Source organism: Asparagus officinalis, chromosome 2 (genome assembly GCF_001876935.1).
Source record: "Asparagus officinalis chromosome 2, Aspof.V1, whole genome shotgun sequence".
Lineage (NCBI taxonomy): Eukaryota > Viridiplantae > Streptophyta > Magnoliopsida > Asparagales > Asparagaceae > Asparagus > Asparagus officinalis.
Genome location: NC_033795.1, coordinates 81,992,425 through 82,014,691, shown reverse-complemented (window position 1 = coordinate 82,014,691; position 22,267 = coordinate 81,992,425). Strand labels below are relative to the sequence as shown.

At 34.0% G+C, this 22,267-nt stretch overlaps 1 protein-coding gene across 2 annotated transcripts; it reads left to right on the top strand.

The window, feature by feature from the left end:
• On the top strand, positions 10,281 to 21,959 carry LOC109831840 (epoxide hydrolase A-like). Of its 2 annotated transcripts, none has more exons than XM_020399297.1 (4): positions 10,281 to 10,783; positions 19,985 to 20,167; positions 20,688 to 20,923; positions 21,410 to 21,598. In XM_020399297.1, the coding sequence occupies exons 1-4, from the start codon at positions 10,502 to 10,504 to the stop codon at positions 21,459 to 21,461; spliced, it is 753 nt and encodes a 250-aa protein (XP_020254886.1). In that variant the 5' UTR covers positions 10,281 to 10,501; the 3' UTR covers positions 21,462 to 21,598. The 2 variants fall into 2 exon arrangements, with proteins under 2 accessions (XP_020254886.1, XP_020254885.1); XM_020399296.1 differs by having other exon boundaries at positions 10,295 to 10,783; positions 21,448 to 21,959.

Genomic DNA, 22,267 nt, shown 5'->3' with positions numbered 1-22,267 from the left:
GTTTTTGATAAAATATTGTTTTGTTAGTTTATAGACTTCAACATCACTTTATACATAGTTTATAAAGTCTATAAAAATATTTCATAAAGTTTCAAAAGTTTGTTAAGTCAAATGTAAAAAACATGTATGTTTAGTTTTTATGTTTTTGAACATATTTGAAAAGTGAAGAGTTTTCATATTGAGGTGATTTTTGAAAACCAGTTTTTGCAACATGTGTATTATCATGTCTATAATCATTTTCCAAAGTTTTATATTTTTCTGAATTTGTTTGATATTTTTTAAGGTAGTTTAAAAAAAATCAGATTTCTGCTTTAAACAGGCTGTATATCTGTTATCAGTCGACCGATCAGTCGACTGAAGAAAGTGCCTGTAATTCAAAAAAAGTTTTTGTTTTGTTTTGGTCGACTGATCAGTCGACTGATAAGCTGAAAAACGCCTCTAACGATCAGCTCATCAGTCGACTGATGAAAGCCATCAGTCGACTAATGCTGTAACGACTAGTTTTTTCTAGTCTGTTCTAGTTTTTGGGGTTTTGGTCTTTTTGCTTTGTTTTTCTTGTGTTTTGGGGTCTCTATAAATATCCCTCATACCTCAGACCAAAAATTAATCAAGAGAATGTTTTAAGAAAGTTTAACAATGGTTTAAAGTTTGGTTTAAGTTTGTTTAAAAAGCTTTTAAATATTTTTCTAGTTTCAGTTTGTGAAGAGAATTTCACAAGAGTAAGTGGAGATTATCCTTTGGTGTTTGAGCATTCACTCTTCCCCCTCTCTCTTGTTATTATTAGAGAAGTTTTCCTAAACTCTATTTCTAGCTATTTATTGTTTTGTTAATAATTTCCATAAGCTAGATTTAAATTGAGTTTAGTTTAATTTTATTTTATTAAATCTTATTGTTACACACACCAACTTGAGCTTTTAGTATTTTCATACATAGTATAATTGGGGTTGTGAGAGATTGTAACTTTGAGTTGTGCTTAATTGAGTTCTCGCCTTGTATTAGAGAACAAATCATTTGTTATGAGCTATAATTGTGAGGTTCACTTTGTAATACACTAGTACACCAAGATGAGTGTGTGGTGAGAGACGGGGTCGTCCCAAGAGGAGTGGGATAGGTGGTAATACCTAGAGAGAGGTTGTAATTCCTAACACTTAAGGGAGACACGTGCTAGAGACCAACACTTGAGGTGGTAGTTAGTATAGTTACATTGTGAGTGATTGTGAACGTTGATCGGTGAGCGTTGAAAACCGATATTGTGTGGTGTAAACGTTATTCGGGTGAGCGTAGAAAATCCGGTTATGATAGTGGAGATCTCCTCGAGGTGAGGAGTGGAGACGTAGGTCGTGGGGACCGAACTCCGTGATCATATCATTTGTTTGTGTTTGTCATTGGCGTTCGTTTATATTTGTGCTTATCATTTATATCGCCTTTGTCAATTTGTTGTTGTTTATGTTGCCCTATCACTTTAGTAGTTTGTTTACCATTGTGTTACTTATATATCCTTACACATATATTTATAATATATCATTCTTGCTAGGATATATTTGTTAATTAGTTTTAATTGGCATAAAATCAGATTAGATTAACATAAACGCTAATCACCCCCTCTAGGGTTCCTTCCTAGTGGCAATAAGGTGCTTTCATATACTTTGGTAAGGTACCGAGATCTTGTAATCTAGCCATGATGGTCTTGTTGTACTGGAGGATTCGACCATATGTGGTCCCTTGGACTTACCTTGACAAAGAGCCAATGGTTTGATACTCGATTGAGGAGCCGCTGTGCCTTGGGCTTATCTTGATAAAGAGCCAAGGTCTTGATATTCAACTTAGGAGTCGAAATGCCTAGAACCCTTAGGAGTTGACTAGGACTCTTATCGTATCATTTTGTGAATACTATATCTTAGGTGAGCGAACACCATAACAGCTTCTTTCGTGTGATATGGGCAAACATTTCCTTCTATTAAGCTAACTGTTTATTAACTATTTTGAATTTCAGGTTGATTTCTTGTTTATTGTGTTCTGATGGGTTTTATATTCGTCTCTGGCATTCGACCATTTCAATTTTGTGCGTTGTGCGTATTTCCTTGTTCATTTTTATCTGGACTCTTGAATTTCCGTAGTAGTTCAGTTTCTTTCTTTTAATAAGAAACTATAACTTTTAGCAATGTTTCATCAATATAGTTTGTCCATACTTTATTGGACTATAAATAATAAATTTCTATATGTGTAGCTTAGTTTAAATCAATTTGTCTATAGTTAGCAAATATCACCCTCGTAGTTACTGTCCAAGACCTTAATGTATCTATTTGTAATTATTATACCAAGATATTTTTATACTTGTAATATTTATAAATTTTAAATTTAAAACACTAGTAATTTATGAGGCCTACGAGTACACCTTAAAACTTATGCCTCACTCCGTAAAAAGATTCATTATTTTGCCTTGAACTTCCGCCGTTTTAAACATTGCAATAAGGTGTAGGCTTATTAGTTAATATTATTAGAGTAGTTTGTACATTTTAAAATTAGAAAACATTTGATCTGTTAAAGGAAGATTATGCAATTGTAATTTATTTGCTTTATTATAAATAAAAGACGGCTACCCCCTATGTGCTACATCTACTAACTAAACATTATAATCTAGTATTTGGAATGAGTGTTGCTACGGGGACCCAAAATATGGGACCAAGGGAGGAGACAGGTAAGGTGTCTCCTCCCTAATGCATAATGAGTTGGCACAACCAACTCATTATGCAATAGGGAGGAGACACCTCACATGTCCCCTCCATTGGTCCCATATTTTGGGTTCTTAAATCATTTTCCATTTGGAATAGAGCGATGATTGCTTTTATTAATAAGGAATTAATTTATTTTGATGAAATCCAACGCAGATATCGATGCTACATTTATTTGTTTATAATGTCTTGAACATCTATATATAGTATATGAGATATTTTAATACATCGTGCTTATAGCTAATCTACTATATTTAGACTCTTGGAGAGAGAGAGAGAGAGAGAGAGAGAGAGAGAGATTATGAAGTGGAAACGGGTAAAGGAGGAAGAGAGTTATCTTGATAACATAAATTTTGTACATATATAGCATGATACATTGGTAGATAAGTACTACCTTTTGCAAGCCCCCTCTAGTTTAATTAACATTCAATCTTATGTCTAGCCAATCAAAACCCCACAGCTACGATCTAATTAATGCGGCTTTACATAAGAGCACCTAGCTACACTTTTTTGGGAGAACCGCCATAATAGTTGAGAGAATGCACTACGTATTCTTGAGATCCCACTCACGCGTAAGTGCGGCAGTCATTAGCCTAGAGGAGGTTGAGTTAGGCTTTCTAATTTCTAGTTCATCTCCTTTCTAATTTCTAGTTTATATCTAGTTGTTGCTCATTGACGTATGAAGCTATGCCGTTGCGAATTCCGTCTAGGATACGCATCCTAGAGGGAATTCTGTGTATCCTGGACGGAATTTTCCGTCTAGGATGCCTAATTTTTTAGCAGTGAGTGCTATTGTTTAAAGAGGAAAATAAGAAGAATATTATTTTACCTTGATGGAAAATCAACATGAATGATATGCAATATATAATATAGATACCTATGTCAGAGAGAAATAATAGATACAGAGATTAATTAGATATTTTTTGTCTAATAATATTACATCAAATTAAGAACAGAATTACCAGTTCGCTATCATCTATGAACTATTAATATCTTTAAAATTTATTTAACTAAATCATAAGGAAGAGTTTAATTAAGATATATTATGTGCTATTTTATTTTCCTATGGGTTAGTTTAAGTAGTCGAACTTTGGTTTTGTACATGTTCATTCACGCTCATGATGGGTTCAAAATCTCGATGCTATCATGTAGTATTTTTATGAAACCAATTATTTTAAGTAGTTAGTGATGCAGGAAAGTAAAGATTGGGCCATGCTACAGCGTAGGGTGATTACTCAAACTATTTTATTGGTGAGAATTTAGAATTGCCACTATATCTAAACTTAATGTTTAGCAAAATGAGCTACAATCATGACCTAAGTTTATTTTTGTTTCCTATGGAATTTTCTTTTGTTTCCTATGGGTTTTCTTATACATTTAGATTTAACTTATAGAAATTAAACACCAGACATCTATTGAAATTTCATGAAATATTTGGCATAGAAAAAGATCATTTAAAGCTATTTTAAAATAAAGAATTATAATTCTGTTTCGAAAGAAGAATTATATTGCTCTTGTCTGATGCAAAAAGATACATATTGAGATCATTATTGAGGATATAAATGTAATTATAACCTCTAGCCATGGGGAATTTCTGTCTGGAGACGTTCGGATGGGTATTTGTCTGGACGCCTTACAGACGTTTAAGGAGGTTTTGTCTAGATCCTTTGTAGATGTTCAAAGCAGTTTTAAGAAAAATGCCTCAGGGACCCCAAAATACGGGACCCTGAGTGGGACATGTGAGGTGTCGCCTCCCTGTCCCGTGATGCACTGTTCATGAACAGTGCATCACGGGACAAGGATGCGACACCTCACATGTCCCACTCAGGGTCCCCTATTTTGGGATCCCTGTAGCAGCACTCTAGTTTTAATTGGGAAGTCCATTATAAATGCTTTGGGGGGGCTCTTATCCATGAAGACAAGAAGAAACAAACGCAAACACTATTAGTTAAGATCAGACTCAAAGGCCTAATGAATGAGTCAAGTGAATGCTTTTAAGGGAAAGGGAATGTGAGTGCTGAATGGCCCACTAATACCTAGGCCCAGCTGGATAATCTAAATTTGGCCCACTCATAACTCGGCCCACATAAAGAATTAATTTTCATTTATCGGTTGTACTCTGGTCAATGATTCCTTTGAATAGCATCAATTCATGAGAAAAGATGAGATCCTCCGCCTCGGCCGCCTACCCAGCTCTCTCGAGCTCAGCCTCGCCGTCAAAGCAACCGACGTCGCCACGCCCTCTTGCTAATGCCTCCCTCCAACCCAATCCAGCCTGTCGTCGTCCCTACAGCTCATCGTCGTCGCTGCCGAACCTCCAGCGCCTCCTCCCGTAGCCTCGCCACCATCATCTCCTCTCAGCCCAGCGCCGACACCCGCTGCCTCGCGGACTCAGCCTCAGCCTCAGCCGACGCTCGCCGCGGACTCGCGCGTCAACGTCGATACGTTCGACAGAAACTCGTAGGCAAGATCCCACTTGCTGAGATCTGAATTTTTGTATTTATTATGAATTATCTGTAATTTTTTAGATCTGTTAATAATTTTCTGCGTGGGCTTGTTGATGAAATTGTGAATTATCTGCTTATGTTAATTTGTGATTAAATAAATCATAATTATGTGATAAATAGTATTTTCAGAATAATTATAATAGATTAAAGAATTTATTTAAAGAAATTTATTTTGTAAAAAGGGTTGGTTTTATAATAAATATGATAAGTAGTATTTTTAAATTAATTATAATATTTTAAAAGAATTATTTCTGGCAACAAAATCATTTAAGGAAAATTATGATAAATTATAAGAAGTTATTTTGGAAAAAGAATAATTTTATTATAATAATAAATATTTAAATGAATTTATTTTGGAAAATGATTATTTTAAGTAAATAAATTTATTATTTTAGAAGATTAATTTTAGAACAATTTTATGATTTATGATTCTTAAATTTAATATATTTGACATGTCATGATAACGTTGTACATGATTGATTGTTTTCAATTATTATTTTCTTATATTGTTTGAGAACCATTAGTAGTTCATGACTTAGAGGCCTCGTGCGTCATGAACAGACTTAGTGACATGTGTGGGTACGTTGACTGAATTTAGGAGGTGAACCAAAGATCTAGTGTGGATTATGTTGTTGACTTAGAAAAGCGAGAAGAGTTGGGATAGGGAAGTCTTTGTTCATGTGATCGGATGTGGCTGTTGATGTATCTTCTAGGCTCGTACCAGTGGTTAGTGTCGTCACTGGGGTTGGTTTTTAGGGCTAAAGTGAAGTGTGTACATCACTTTAGTCAGTGCGGATTTATTCCGTCACCCGAGTTTTGCTTGAGTTCGGACCATGTAGAAAACGGTTTACGTGTAGTCCTCTGGCCGCATGTGTAGCGGGATTGGATGCACGTATGGGATTTGTGAACAGTCAGTTATCCGGTAATATGAACGTTAACTCTATGTGAGATGTGGACCATTGACCTGTTTTAGGATGGCTAGTTACATGACATCGTTTCTTGGCTAAGTATGAATTCTTGTGAGATGTAGGTCAGTTATATTTCTTTTCATATATAGATCAGAGTTAATATTTAATTATCTATAATTTGAGACATGTGGTATATACATGAGGGTTTTCTTGTTTGGATTATTTCACTCGACGTACTACGTCTCTTGTTGTAGATTTCTAAGTATTAATTCTGTCTAGTTGTATAATCTTGTTACTCGGATGTTTATGGATTCTTCTGATTGTTATACTCTAGTGGTGGATTGTATTTTGATTTGTTAGATTTCCAATTGCACGTTCTATTTCATTTCTGTTGTTGCAACGATTTTTGTGTTGGTCATTCAATCGTTTCTATTTTCTTTTGTGGGGTCTTGTCATGTGCCATGCATGCTGACGTATACCTATTTTTTCTGGTGTATGTCAGATTTAGAGGACGAACATGTTCAGCTTGGAGATGTGCCAAAGCCAGGATATTCTCAGCAGGAGTGCCTTGCAGACGGAGCAAAAGAACAAGTTGAAGCTTAGCTATTTCCTTAGTTATTTGATGCTCCTTAGTTTATTTTTTTACAGTACTTCCTTTCTATTCATGTTGAACGATGTATTTTCATATTTTTTTAGTACTTATTTAGACTGTTTTGTAATAAGGGCATGTTTGATCCAGACTTTATGTCTCGGATGTTATCCCATTTGTGATATGACGTTTCTTTATTCTGAGTTGTTTATTATGTTCTTGCTAATTATGATCGGGGACCTGTGACTTCGCTTTATATTGCTTGACGCTTAGCGTATTAGGTTGAGAAGAAATGTTTATTTTTATTTATTCTCCTCAATCTAATATGTCGCAGGCTTGTTCACGTTTCGATTCCCCGGTATTTTAGGAACCGGGGTATGACATTAATTCTCGATGAGTTATTCGTGAATGTGAAAGTCACCTCATAGTATTTTAGGAACCGGGGTATGACATTAATTCTCGATGAGTTATTCGTGAATGTGAAAGTCACCTCATAGGTCACACTAAGGCTACGAATTATAGCCCAGTAGCATGAGAATGCGTAAAACGCATCACATAACAGATAATTCTCGAGAATCGAATGCACCTAACAGTACCATAGGTTACTGGCCAAATACAGAGGGGCCAGACCAAATTTTAGAAGGGCCAATATAGAAGGGCCAATACAGAAGGGCCAAATAAAGGTGCATTCACCATATTTGGGGTCTTGTCATGTGCCATGCACGCTGACATATACCTATTTTTTCTGGTGTATGTCAGATTTAGAGGACGAACATGTTCAACTTGGAGATGTGCCAAAGCCAGGATATTCTCAGCAGGAGTGCCTTGCAGACGGAGCAGAAGAACAAGTTGAAGCTTAGCTATTTCCTTAGTTATTTGATGCTCCTTAGTTTATTTTTTTTACAGTACTTCCTTTCTATTCCTGTTGAACGATGTATTTTCATATTTTTTTAGTACTTATTTAGACTGTTTTGTAATAAGGGCATGTTTGAACCAGACTTTATGTCTCGGATGTTATCCCATTTGTGATATGACGTTTCTTTATTCTGAGTTGTTTATTATGTTCTTGCTAATTATGATCGGGGACCTGTGACTTCGCTTTATATTGCTTGACGCTTAGCGTATTAGGTTGAGAAGAAATGTTTATTTTTATTTATTCTCCTCAATCTAATACGTCGCGGGCTTGTTCACGTTCCGATTCCCCGATATTTTAGGAACCGGGGTATGACATTAATTCTCGATGAGTTATTCGTGAATGTGAAAGTCACCTCATAGGTCACACTAAGGCTACGAATTATAGCCCAGTAGCATGAGAATGCGTAAAACGCATCACATAACAGATAATTCTCGAGAATCGAATGCACCTAACACTACCATAGGTTACTGGCCAACTACAGAGGGGCCAGACCAAATTTTAGAAGGGCCAATATAGAAGGGCCAATACAGAAGGGCCAAATAAAGGTGCATTCACCATATGGCAGGCATAATCACTTCATAGTGGACTTTTTGAGGGTTTAAAAATATAGAGAATCACTTGTCAAATGAGTAACCTTTGCATCAAAATTTACAGATATTTTTAAATGAAGTGGACAAGGGTAATACTCCTCATCCCAAATAAAACAGTTTACGGATTTCACTTTTCTTTATTTTTTATTAGATACTAAGTCACAGAAAATCTTTGAATCTATTAAACCGTTGAAACACGTTCAAAATATTTTTTTTTCTTAAAAATCTTTCAAAAAAAGAAATTCCCACAATTATTTGAAATCACATAAGAACCAAATTCACTTTTCATAGTTCATATACAATCAAATTGATTTTTCATATATTGTACGAAATCAACATCGTATTTATGGCTTAGGCCACAACAGAAGTAGATCAAATCACCTTTTAACTTTATATATATGAAAATGATATATTATTTATTTTTCGATTACAAGATAAATCAAATATAATACTCATGAAATTTCATATTATAAAATACTAATGAGAAATGAACTCACCTCTAGTGGACACGACTTTCCCAAAATATTATTCCCCTGGATATCAACCAGATCCTATAATATAAGATAGAAGACTAATTATTAATTCAGGACAAACATATATTATAGGTAAATTAATTCATAACCTAGAGCCAAATAAATTCAAATATAATCAATAATAATTAAAATCTAGGGTACAAATAAGCTTATTGCCAACTTTAGCAATTTATCAAGATTTTTTTAACTCTCATATACTAGCTTTTGGACTTCCTAATAATTTATTATAAGTCAGAGTGTTATAGGAAATTTATCAAGTCTAAAAGTTATCATTTATTCTTCAGATTGAACTTGTTTGCAAACTGAGTAAATGACAGGGGCCTAACAGAGATTTTCCAGTCCTTTTTCAAATCATAATTCATTTTACTTAGGTCTGTTCGAAATTCTCACACGGCTCAGGGACTTAAGGGAATTTTTCCTAGCCATAACTTGTGCTCAATGAGCTAGGTGAGCTTATTATGAAATTATTTTGTAAGCCAATGGTGAAATGGATATTTTCCTTCTCCTCCTTATCTTATTCTCCTGCTACCCGATTCTTCATTTTCCTCTTCTTATTGTTCTGTTTCCTCATTCTCTTTTTTCGGCTGGACCGTTTGAGGCCTCTCTCTCTCTCTCTCTCTCTCTCTCTCTCTCTCTCCATGACGATAGGACGACGACAGGAATCGTCGACGACCAAGAGCTGCCAACGGTAAGACCCCTGCCGGATCTAAGGGTTAGTATTTTTTCAGTCCATCACATATGTCTTAAACACATAAAAATTTGTTTCTTTTTGCAAATCCTAGTTTTTAATTTCATAATCATAACAAGTTATCATCCTCACTCATTCTATTTTGATTCAAATTACTAAAACTTACTATGAAATTTAAAAGTGGGTTATACCTCAATTGATTGGGATATCGATTTGTTGCCTTGGTCTTCTTTTTTCCCTTCACAAGCTTTCTATTGATCCCAGAGAGTTTTGATGAGGATGAGAGGGTATTCTTCGTTTTCTTTTTCTTTTTTTTCTTTTTTTTGTGGGTTTTCTTTGATTTTTTCTCAGTTTTATCCCTCTGTTGAGGAGGTGCCTCCCCAAACATCAAATGACTTTTAGCCATTAAAGCACTAACATGGCGCGCAGTTAAACAAGAGTTGGGGGGTGAAATTCTAAAGAAATCCCTAATTAGTTTTCCCTAATCTGTATTTTAATTAATTTTTTTTCATTAATCCAATTATAAGGCACTAATTACTTAGGCTATTACAATGTTCTTTTCTCTAAAAAAATCTTTAATTATTGAATGATTAGTGTCATAAATCTTTTTTAGTGTTTTTAAGAAAAAATGGCTCTTTTCTCTAAAAAAGTCTTTAATTATTGAATGATTAGTGTCATAAATATTTTTTAGTGTTTTTAAGAAAAAAGAAATGCGCACCCAAAAAAAAAAAAAAAATACTAGGCCCCGTTTACTCTTAAAAAAAATAAGGTGAAATATTATACTCTTGATCCTCACATGCACCTTACAACTTGATCCTTATCCACACGTATCAGCATCATTTCTCTTCCAACCCTTTTGAACATGACAAGAGCAAGTGTACATAAAGACAGACAACAAATCACACAACAAGAAGACCATGATCAATCATCCCAAGGCAAAAAGAATCAAACAAATTCATCAAAAACCTGCCCACTAACTCATATCACAAATCACAAACCCAGACTCTCATCTCCAAACTCAACTCAGCTGGTCAAAAAATGGAAGGAATAGTTCACCAGACAATGGACGTGAATGGGATCAAGCTCCACGTGGCAGAGAAAGGGGAGGGCCCCACTGTCCTCCTCCTCCACGGCTTCCCAGAGCTCTGGTACTCTTGGCGCCATCAGATCCTCGGCCTCGCCGGAAAAGGGTACCGGGCGGTGGCGCCGGATCTTCGAGGCTACGGGGACAGTGATAACCCTAGTGTGGTTGCTGCTTACAGCATTTTTCATCTTGTTGGTGATCTTGTTGCTCTTATTGATGCGCTTGGTCAGGATAAAGTAAGTTCGGGCGTAGTGTATCGTGCTTTTATGTTATATATATATATATGAGAGAAATATGGGTATGCTTAGTACCAAGCATAAAAAGTTATGCTTAGTAGTGAGGTGTCACATCTCTCTTCACTCATTCAAATGTAGGACCACATTCACATGGGTAATGAGTAGATGGGGATGTGATACATCACTACTAAGCACAAAATTTATGCTTGGTACCAAGCATACCCATATATTATTATATATATAATATATATTAATAATATATATATAATATATTATAGTATATTATATATATATACTTAATGGGTATACCTTGTCATAGGAGGATTTCCTCCTGACAGCCTCTAAATCCACATGAATTAAGCGACATTGTGGATGATCCGCCTCCGTTAAATTGATCTCATATTTCTAACCCATAACAGCATACCAAGTTTTGGGTGAATCCGTCAGTCGTTTACCCTCCATCACCATGTGAAAAGTTCTCATCATTCAAAAACCGTAAAATTGATACGTATGGATAATGTGGCAAACGACGACGTTTCACCCCAAACTGTGTGTGTGGGTTTAGATATGTTAGTTAATTTCCAACGGGAGCGATCATCACAAATGTCCAGCCGATCATTGTGATTTTAAGGCGTCAAGGAGGAAATCTCCTCCTATGACAAGATATTAATCTAACTTATATATACATATATATATATTCATATATGTTATATATATAGAGAGAGAGAGAGAGAGATTAATGGGTATCATATTTCATATGACAGATCTCTCATATACCAATGATGTGCACAAATCTCCACCAATGTATTATGAGGCATTCCTCTCCTACTGTTATTCACATTGGTGGAGAATTGTGCACATCAATTGATATAGAAATCCTCTCATATGACATATGATACCATAATCTTATATATATATGGATATATATATATATAATATATATATATATAATAATATATATATATATAAATATATATATATATATATATATATATATATACTATATATAATATATATATTAGCAAGACTGCTATCAACTTATTTATGCACTAAAGTTTCTACCATCATTTATTAATATAAATATTTTTTATATATACAAGGATCCCTAGGCAATATGCAAGTGTATAAAAATTGGTGACACACTTATCCCTACCACTTAAGTGACTACGATAGTTTTCAATCCTATATAATATATATTATATATATGATACTATTAATATATATAAATTATATATATATATATATTATATATATATGCTTGTTTCAAGTCAGGATAAACGAGGAGAGTTGTATTAGGTAGCTAACAACTAGTGTAAAATATAGCCAGATCTATGTGATATGATATCTTGTATGCACGGAGGACTGTGTCATTTGTGTGATACCCTGACTTTTTTTTTCTTTTATGTACATTGTCAGGCAGTAATTTTTGCATTTGTATGTTATTGGACATCGATTTTAGCGAAAATTGTGTCAATGCCCCCAAAAGCCAAAACTTCATGTGCTGCAACCCCTTTGACTTTTTCCCATGCGTTTGAGCCCTTAAATTAGAGATATATGTTCTGTAGCCATTCTTTAGCAATTATTACCTGCCAACTAAGCATAGAGAGAATAAAAAATAAAAAACCCCAAAATGCCCTTATCTCTTCTATTCTTTCATGTTAACTCTAAAAGCAAGTTGAATTAGACTTAACATGAAAGTCTAATTTCATATTAAGTTCAATTTAATTCATGTTAAGTCTAACTTAATTCCTTTTAAGTCTAATTTAAATCATGTTATGTTTAATTCAACTTGTTTTAAGTCTAATTTAATTCATGTTAAGTCTAATTCAACTTGTTTTTAGTCTAATTTCATGTTAAGTCCAATTTAATTCATGTTAAGTCTAATTTAATTCCTTTTAAGATTAATTTAAATCATGTTATGTCTAATTTAACTTATTTTAATTATATTTTAATTGGACTTAATATGAAATTAGACTTAATTAAAAAGTTGAATTAGACTTAACATGATTTAAATTAGACTTAAAAAGGAATTTAACATGATTGAAATTAAACTTAAAATAAGTAGAAATAGACTTGACATGATTCATGTTAAGTGTAATTCAACTTGTTTTTAGACTTAAAATAAATTAAATTAGACACAAGATGATATAAATTAAACTTAAAAAGAACTAAATTAGATTTAACATGAATCGAATTAGACTTAACATGAACCAAATTAGATTTAACATGAATCAAATTGAACTTAATATGAAATTAGACTTAAAAGAAGTTGAATTAGACTTAATGTGATTCATGTTAAGTCTAATTCAATTTGTTTTTAGACTTAAAACAAGTTGAATTAGACATAACATTATTTAAGTTAGACTTAAAAGGAAGTAAATTAGACTTAACATGAACTAAATTGGATTTAACATAAAATTAGACTTAAAACTAGTTGAATTAGACTTAGTATGATTTAAATTAGACTTAATATAAACCAAATTGGACTTAACATGAACCAAATTGGACTTATATCACGCCCTTGGCCCACGGGCCCGCTGGCGCGTGCAAGCCATAGGACCCACCGGGAGCAACTCGATATTGGCTAATGTCAAGTGCTAAAATGTAAGTACTAGTTGTTCTTGGGCCTTAGGCTTTTCTCTTTATAAACCACTAGTATTTCTTCACACTAGTCTATGTGGGACTAAAGTGTGGGGGTGTCACAACTTAACATGATTTAGGTTGGACTTAACATAAAATGAAATTGGACTTAACATGAACCGAATTGGACTTAACATGATTTAAATTAGACTTAACATTAACCGGATTGGACTTAATATGACCCGAATTAGATTTAACATATAATCCATGTTAAGTCTATTCATTTTATTTTAAGTCTAATTTTATGTCACGTCCAATTTAAATTAGATTTAAAATGATTTAATTTAGACTTAACAAGATTTAAATTAGATTTAAAACGATTTAGATTAGACTAAAAATGATTTAAAGTGGACTTAACATGAACCAAATTGGACTTAACACGAATCAAACTGGATTTAATACGAATGAAACTGGACTTAACATGAACTAAACTGGACTTAGCACTAAACTGGATTAAAATTAGACTTAAAAGGAACTATATTAGATTTAACATGAATCAAATTGGCTTTAACATGAAGTAAAATTGGACTTAACATAAAATTAGACTTAAAATAAGTTGAAATAGACTTAACATGATTCCATGTTAAGTCTATTTCAACTTATTTTTAGACTTAAATTAAGTTGAATCAAACTGGACTTAATATGAATCAAATTAGACTTAACATAAAATTAGACTTAAAACAGTTAAATTAGACTTAACATGATTCATGTTAACTCTAAATTCAACTTATTTTTAGACCTAAAACATTAAATTAGACTTAACATGATTTAAATTAGACTTAAAAAAAATTAAATTAGACTTAACATGAATCAAACTAGACCTAACATGATAGATCTGGAGAGAACAAAGAGGGAGGAGGAAATAAGAGTATTTTGGGCTTTTATGTTTGTTTCTCTCTCTTTGTGCTTAGTTGGCATGATAATTACATAAAAAGGGGATGTAGCACATGATGTGATATTTCTGTTAGACCCTAGAGGGGAGGGGGGTGATTAGGGTCTTATGCTAATCTAATCCGATTTTATGCCAATTAAAACTAATTTAAATATTATTCTTGCAAGATAGATATACAATATGATATGAGCAAGAATATACAATATGAACAAAGGAAAATATCCTAGCAATGAGATATACTATGAGATATATGCGAGGATATACAACTTAACACAAGGGTGAAATAAACATAAACAAAACAAGAGTGATAGTGTGCAAATAAACAATACAAACACACAATACGATCACGGAGTTCGGACCTTCCGTCCTACGTCTCCGCTCTCCACTCCCGGGGAGAAATCCACTATCATAACCGGGTTTTCTACGGTTACCCGAATAACGTTTACACCTCATAATGTCGGTTTTCAACGCTCACCGATCAACGTCCACACCTCACACTCGGTTTTCTAGTTCACCGAAAACTTCACAATTCAAAGCTCACAAATCAAATGATTGTTCTCTAAACATTGTGAGAACTCAATTAAGCACAACTCTTAGTCACAAACCCACAACCCTAAATTATACTATGAATATAAATAAGAACTCAATTAAGCACAACTCTTAGTCACAAACCCACAACCCTAAATTATACTATGAATATAAATACAATAAGCTCAATAGGTTGTGTGTGAACAAAGAGATAAATCAAAACAAGTCTAAACTTAATTTAATCTAGCAAAATAAATATCACAAGTTAAGCATAAATAAGCTAGATAAAGAGTTTAAGAAAACTTCTCTAAAACAAGAGTGGAGGGATGTAGATTGAAGCCCAAACAAGATTGATGATCTCCTCAAACTCTTGTAAATTTTTTTCACAAACAAACTCTTAAACACTCTTTTAAACAAACACAAAACAAGCTTAAATCCTTATTAAACTCTTTTAAAACATCTCTTGGTTGTAGAAAATAGTTATGAAAAAGGGGTATATATAGGGAAGAAGAAAACAACCCAAAAAATCCCAAAAACCCATTAAAAATAAAAAACAGATGTTATCATTACTGTGCAATGGTTGACCGCTACAGTAATGGTGGTCGACTATACTGTAGCACGATCGAGAGTACTGTTCACAGATAGTTTCTGTTTTTGACAGATTCTAGAATTTTGTATATCTGACTTTATAAAATCAATTAAAAATAGTAAATCAACTCCAAAAATTATGAAATTTTGAAGGAAGATTCTAGACATGTAGATAAACATGTTAGAGAAAGAATTTCTAAAATATCATTTACCAGTTGAGATAAATAACTGTTTAAACATAGATATACAGTTTCTAAAAAAACTGCTAAAAACTTGGTTTTGTAAATTCAATTGAACATAACAAAACAACTCCAAAATTAGTAAAACTTGGAAAAATGTTTGTATATATGATAATAAACATGTAAACGAAGAAATTTTTTAAATCGTATTTCCCAATTGTGAAAACGCATCTGTTTTGTAAAAACATGCACGAACATATGCACGAACATGAGCTTATTTAAAACTTGATTTTGTAAATTCAAATAAACATAACAAATTAATTCCAAAATTGATAAAACTTTGAAAAACATTTATAAACATGAAATTGAACATGTCAGAAAAAGAATTTCTCAAATTGAATTTCTTATTTGTGAAAACTCATGTATTTTGCAAGTGTGTCCAAAATATAAAAATGTGATATACATGAAATTTGATGTTTTGACATAAACAATGTTTTGAAACCCTATGAAATAATTTTATAGACTTAATGAAATATGTATATAATGATTGTTAAGTCCATAAACCAAAACTTGTGTATATATATAACTATATATATAAAAACCAAATATGCGTGTGTATATATGATTGAGCTTAAAGTACTAACACACATAATATAAAACCTAAACTAAATATACCTAAGTTTGATTGATCTTCGATGTAGCTCAACTTGGTACACTTGCGGATGAAGTTAGAACTTGGATCTTTAATTTGAATTGCGTAGGCTTCACTATACAATTTCGCTAACCTCCATTGGATATGATCGTGAATGCGCAATTCCATTCATCCTCTAACATATTGTTTGTCTATAATAAATAACAAAATACAAATACTAGACAAACAATATTAGATGTAGATTGTTTGTTAAATCATCATCAAAACAAGAAGGCCAATAATTTCTTGTGGCTGAACCACATGGGAAAAAAGTGGAAGGGCTGCAGCATATGAAGGTTTTACTTTTGGGGCATTGACACAATTTTCCCTTAATTTCATGATTGGGATATACTTGCCTTCTGTTTCTCAAAATTGTAATTATTTTTAGATTAACTGAAGATACCACCCTTTTAATATGGCAAAATTAACAGATTGGTATATTTTATTGATCCTTAGTGGCACATTGACATATTTTTTTACACCGACGACAACTTGATATATTATGTAGACAACGGTGATAAATTAGCCTACATTTTGGCCGAAGCTAAAATTCTGGCAAAATTGAGTTGTATGATTCTCACGTATGGCCTACGTAGCTGCTAAAGTGGTGGTAGTTAGGATCAATTAAATTGCTAAAAGAGGTTTTTCTAACATTAGGGCTTAAAATTAGGGTCCTAATTGAGAATTATTGTTTTTTCTTCCTCTTGGCATTAAATTGATTAGGGCAACTGAAATTGGAGTTATATTCTTTATCCTCAAGCTCTTGCTCAAGGTCAAGCTCAAGTAAAAGTATGGAAGAAGCAAACTAATGGCTTAATGGAATGAAAAGCCCTAATTTACACAAATCAACCACATTACAGCTAAATCAACAATTTGAACCAATTAAATAACACTATGCACAAAGAGAATTTCTACAAAATTTGAAAGATTCATCTCCTCCCTCATAAGAGTAGAGAAAAAGAAAGAAAATAGAGTTTTTTTTTAGGGGGGGCGTAGTCTACATAATATATCAAATTGTTGCTAGAGTAAGAAATGATACCAATGTGTCACTAAGGGTTAACAAAATATATCAATCTGATAATTTTGACCTTTTAATATATGGGTAAGCCTATTCAAACGGGTCGGCCCGACCCGACAAACCGGGCCCAGGCCAGGCAAAATCGGAGCCCGGACCCAGACCTAGTTGGCTTAGGCCTGAACGGGTAGGGCACCGGACCGGCCCGGGGCTGAGCGAGCTGAGCACCGGGCTAGGCCAGTTTTTTTCTTTTTCTTTAAAAATTTCAAGAGTACATTATTTATACATAGCAAAAAATTAAACGAAATTTTGATAAAAACAATCATATTACTAATCACTTGTAAATATATAATTTACAAATACAAAACATCATAGAAATTAAAATGATAAAAATAAATTCTTTATTAATAATCAGTTAATCACTAACAATTATAAATTTATTTTAGAATTCGCCGCATCACAATAGATGAATACATCCCAATTAGGTTAGCACATACTCATCTATATCACTACCATTTGTAACTTTTTTTAAAAATAATTTATCATAAATTTTTAGCTAAGAAATAAAAATTATAAACTAAAACTGGTGAATAATCTTTACTCTTTATCTCTATCTGCTAATCCCAACTCTTTAATTTTATCTTTAATACTAGTCATCCGATTGATGCCTTGAATTTTCTTATCGTAATCTACCAATCTTGTAGGCACATTACCGATCGATGCAATTAGATATTGTTCAATTTTAGAAACTTCCGTTGATAATACAGATCCAGATCCACCAGTTAGCTGAGCTATCATTAATTCCCTATCAAAACTCATACTTTTGCCCCGACTTGAATTCGTAGAAGCAAAAGTTGTAGACTGATATGTACTTACATCATATCTAGCTGCATACTCATCGTGTAATCTTTAAAAATAAATTTTAATAGTATTATGATGAGTAAAGCAGTAATAGTTTGACCATCATCATTGTCTCTTAGCATGTTATCATACAAAGAATTTAGCAAACTTCGAAGACTAATGTCCTTCAAACATGGATCAATAAAAACCCTAAACAAAAAATAATAGAAATAGGCCTAAAATACTTATTAAATTTACTTTTCATTAAAAAAATCATATTTCTAAAATAATTATCCATACAATAATTATTAACTTTTTTTGAATATTTAAAACTTGTAAAACAGCTTGAATAATAGTTGGATAATAACAATCAGATAATAACATAGTAGCATCATAAGTCTAGTGTGCTATGATACATAAATAACCATTTTATGCTCTAGATGTCCAAATTTCAGAAGTTAAAAAATTTTACAGTTTAAACTTTAAAAATAAAAAAGTATTTTTGCTTGTTCCTCGTGATAATATTTTAAAATATCACGTTGATAAGTTTGACGAGAAAATTTTTTAAATACGAGATAAAAACCATCTGTAAATAAATCTTTAAATTCATCATCTTCTACTAATTTAAAAAGAATATTTTTAAGAATAATAAACCTAATGACGCATTTCCTGGCTCGGATTGCATCATAGTTCCAACTACTAAGACTACCGGAAGATGGGGATTGAGAGAGTAAAGATTTTCGAATATCAACTTGAGGTGTTGCTTGACCTTTGTTGTGTTTCTCTAAATAGCGTTTGAAGTGGTTGGTGTCGCTTTTATGATGAGCTTGGAAAATATGGTCGCACAACGCACACTTAGCCTTTTGGGTGAGAAGCCTACCGCGTTGATCCCTGGTGACTTCTATCTTCTCGAAGAAGTTCCACACATCGGATCTCGGCCTTTTAGGAGCTCTTTGTGTAGAATCATCGCCACCGGATTCGTGATCAATATCGGTAGGAGTATGAGTAGCTGTAGCTCCTGTACTAGGAGTATTAGGACTCATTTCAACATCGGGAGTTGGAATTTGCTCTTCATAATCAGAGGAGGAAGCCATTTGATTGAAGAATTAGAGAGCAAAAGTGAGTATTAGAGAGTATTAGGGAGAAGTAGATGTGTTTTGGATGAGGAAAACAAATGAAAACCCTCTCTATTTATAGAGGCAGCCCCATAGGTAAATGACCAAAATACCCTCAAATGTTAGCCTTTTTGACCTTTTTGGGGTATTTTGGTAAAAAAATAAATTTAGCTGTTATGGTACGTCCCATCGAATAGAAACCGGGGCCGGGGGAGCAGAGAAAAAATCCAGCGGCAGACCGGGTTGATCTGCCAGGGGGAGCGATGGAGCGCGGTCCGAACGGACCATTTTGGTACGGCATGCGCGCCCGACCCAGCCACGGCATTTTCTATGGTCGGGCCGGCCCGGCGTGGTGCGCCGACGCGAAGGGCCGGCCCGAGCCCGTAGACCGGGTGGGCCCGGGTGTTCCGGGCGAGCACTGGATCGGGTCCGGGCCGGGCCCGGGCCTTTAGCAAATGGACAGCTCTATATATGGGAATGTAATTATTGGCAATTACATCACCCAGACGATGTTATTCTCCTAATAGTTTGAAATATCACGTGAATCATGTGATAATAAATTACTTTTGCCTTCAATTTTTTTATTTATTTAAGAGCACTTCAACCTAACTAGATTCTATATATATATATATATATATATATTTAAAGATACTGCTCTGTCTTTATGTAAATTGTTTCACAATGACAACAAAATTTCCTTTGCAATTGTGAAGGTGTTTGTGGTTGGCCATGATTGGGGTGCACTTGTGGCATGGCATTTGTGCATGTTCAGGCCAGACAAAGTGAAGGCTTTGGTGAACCTCAGTGTGCCTTTCCTCCCTCGGAACCCTACCATAAAATTTACAGACTTCTTGAGGTCTCTTTATGGGGACGATTTCTATGTCAGCAGATTTCAGGTATAACTTGTTCCCCATCGTTGACTCTTCAAATTATTTTCGTATATCGCAATCCTGAAGGTCGTTTGGTTCACTGCAATTGTAATTGCAATGTAATGCTACTTGCCACGATTGTCGCCACTTAGAGTTGTAGTTGCAGTTGCTTGATTTAGTTATTAAAATTTTACTATTTGTAAATGCTGTTACAGTCGCAACTGTTTGTTTTGAGATATCAATTTTTTTTTTTATAAAAAATATTTCCATTGGGGTTGGATATGATTGCTGCAACTTGCATGTTTTAATCTGAATAAGTCAGGGACTATAGCTATAGGTCTTTTTGCACCTGAATTTATTAGTTGCAGTGAAACAAATAGCTGAAACCCAAGTACATGTAATTGCAGTTGTAACACCTCCAGTCGCAGCAAATCGAATAACCCTTTGTATAAGTCATCATGTTTTTCTATGATAAACATGATATCCTCTTATTATGATTCTAATGTTGAGTTCATTCCGCTAAGTGATCAGTTTTATGATGTGCTAGGAACCTGGGGACATTGAACAACAATTCACCCATATTGGCACTAAACTAGTCATGAAAAAGTTATTCGCAATTCGCGATCCAGGGCCTCTTATGATACCCAAGGAAGGTTGGGTCTCGCCCGATGATCAAATTGCATTGCCTTCATGGCTCTCAGAAGAGGATATCGACTATTATGCAAGCAAGTTCGAGAAAAATGGTTTTACAGGGCCAATCAACTACTATCGAAATTTTGACTTGTAAGTTTGTTTCAAATACTTCATAATTTAGTGAATACAGTAAATATGTTCTTACATTGTTTATCGCAAACAGTTAGATTCCTAAGCACAAGATTTTAACACAAAGAAGCGCAAGAGAAATAATCAGTACAGCCAGTGGAGGCAAAGAGAACAACACAAAAGTATTTGGCACTTCGATCAATATCTTGACCTGGAAGAAACCACTAATCAAAGAGGAGATTTCAACTGTTAGATTTATCTTTATTGACATTTCATTCATAAGTTAAGTCCATTTATTTACAGATCACAATGAGAGACTTAATAAAGAAAATCTCAATAACAATATGTATGCACTACCAAATATAGGTATATGCACTAGCAAATACAAGAGACACGGATTTGGGAGATACATGCTCTACTATGTTTAACATATTGCCTACTATATTTTATCCTATACCCTATAGATACCAATGACTCTAGCTTCATCCACAAGCATCCCTTTTACAGTGAATCAGATCAACAACCTCTCACATTGTGGATGACAGAAACTGGGAGCTGACGGAGCCATGGACAGGGAGTCAGGTCACAGTACCAACCAAGTTCATCGTCGGTGATGTCGATTTGGTGTATCACTATTATCCCGGTATCCAAGACTACATACACAAGGGTGGATTCAAGCAAGATGTTCCTTTGCTTGAGGAGGTGGTCGTGATGCCTGGAGTCGCGCACTGGATCAACCAAGAAAATCCTCATGAAGTAACTCAACACATCTATGATTTCATTCAAAAGTTTTGAATCCGTCATCGTCGCCAAATGAAGTACTTAAAACCGATCGACTTTGGTTTATCAATAAATGAATTCTCGGTTTATTCGATCGGGCTGATGAATCTGCTAGTGTATTTGGTTTGAAAGTTCTTTTTAGTCCCACACTTGCTGGGAGTAAGGAGCGCATGTAATCCTGAATCTTTCCCAATCTACTTATTACGCTGATCCCCTCTGGGATCAAAGTCACCTTTCTTATCACAATATGGTAATAACAGAATATATCATACTGATATATGTCAGGTAATATTGTATGCTAGCGTGTGAGTTTTCCTTCGACAAGAAATGAGTCTGCGCTATTATAGCTTAAGTTTCTGAACCAAGTTAAATCTAACTGAAGGATTCTTAGAGTCAAGATTCGAGTTAGGAAATCTAAGTTAAGAGAAAATTATTCCATTTGAGGAGAAAGATCATGCACAAGAACACATATTGATATTGGCTTTAGGAAGATAGTTGAAACTTGAAATGAACTAGTAATCTCACGCCCCGAGCATGCGTGCCTGGTGGCGCACTATGAGTTTTGGGACTTACTAAGTGTGGCGT

Bases quoted from the DNA above. Each gene is read 5' to 3' on its own strand.
- LOC109831840 (XM_020399296.1), top strand. From the start codon at position 10,502: ATGGAAGGAATAGTTCACCAGACAATGGACGTGAATGGGATCAAGCTC. The intron at 10,784-19,984 runs GTAAGTTCGGGC...GCAATTGTGAAG, and splicing joins ATGCGCTTGGTCAGGATAAA to GTGTTTGTGGTTGGCCATGA. The intron at 20,168-20,687 runs GTATAACTTGTT...ATGATGTGCTAG, and splicing joins TCTATGTCAGCAGATTTCAG to GAACCTGGGGACATTGAACA.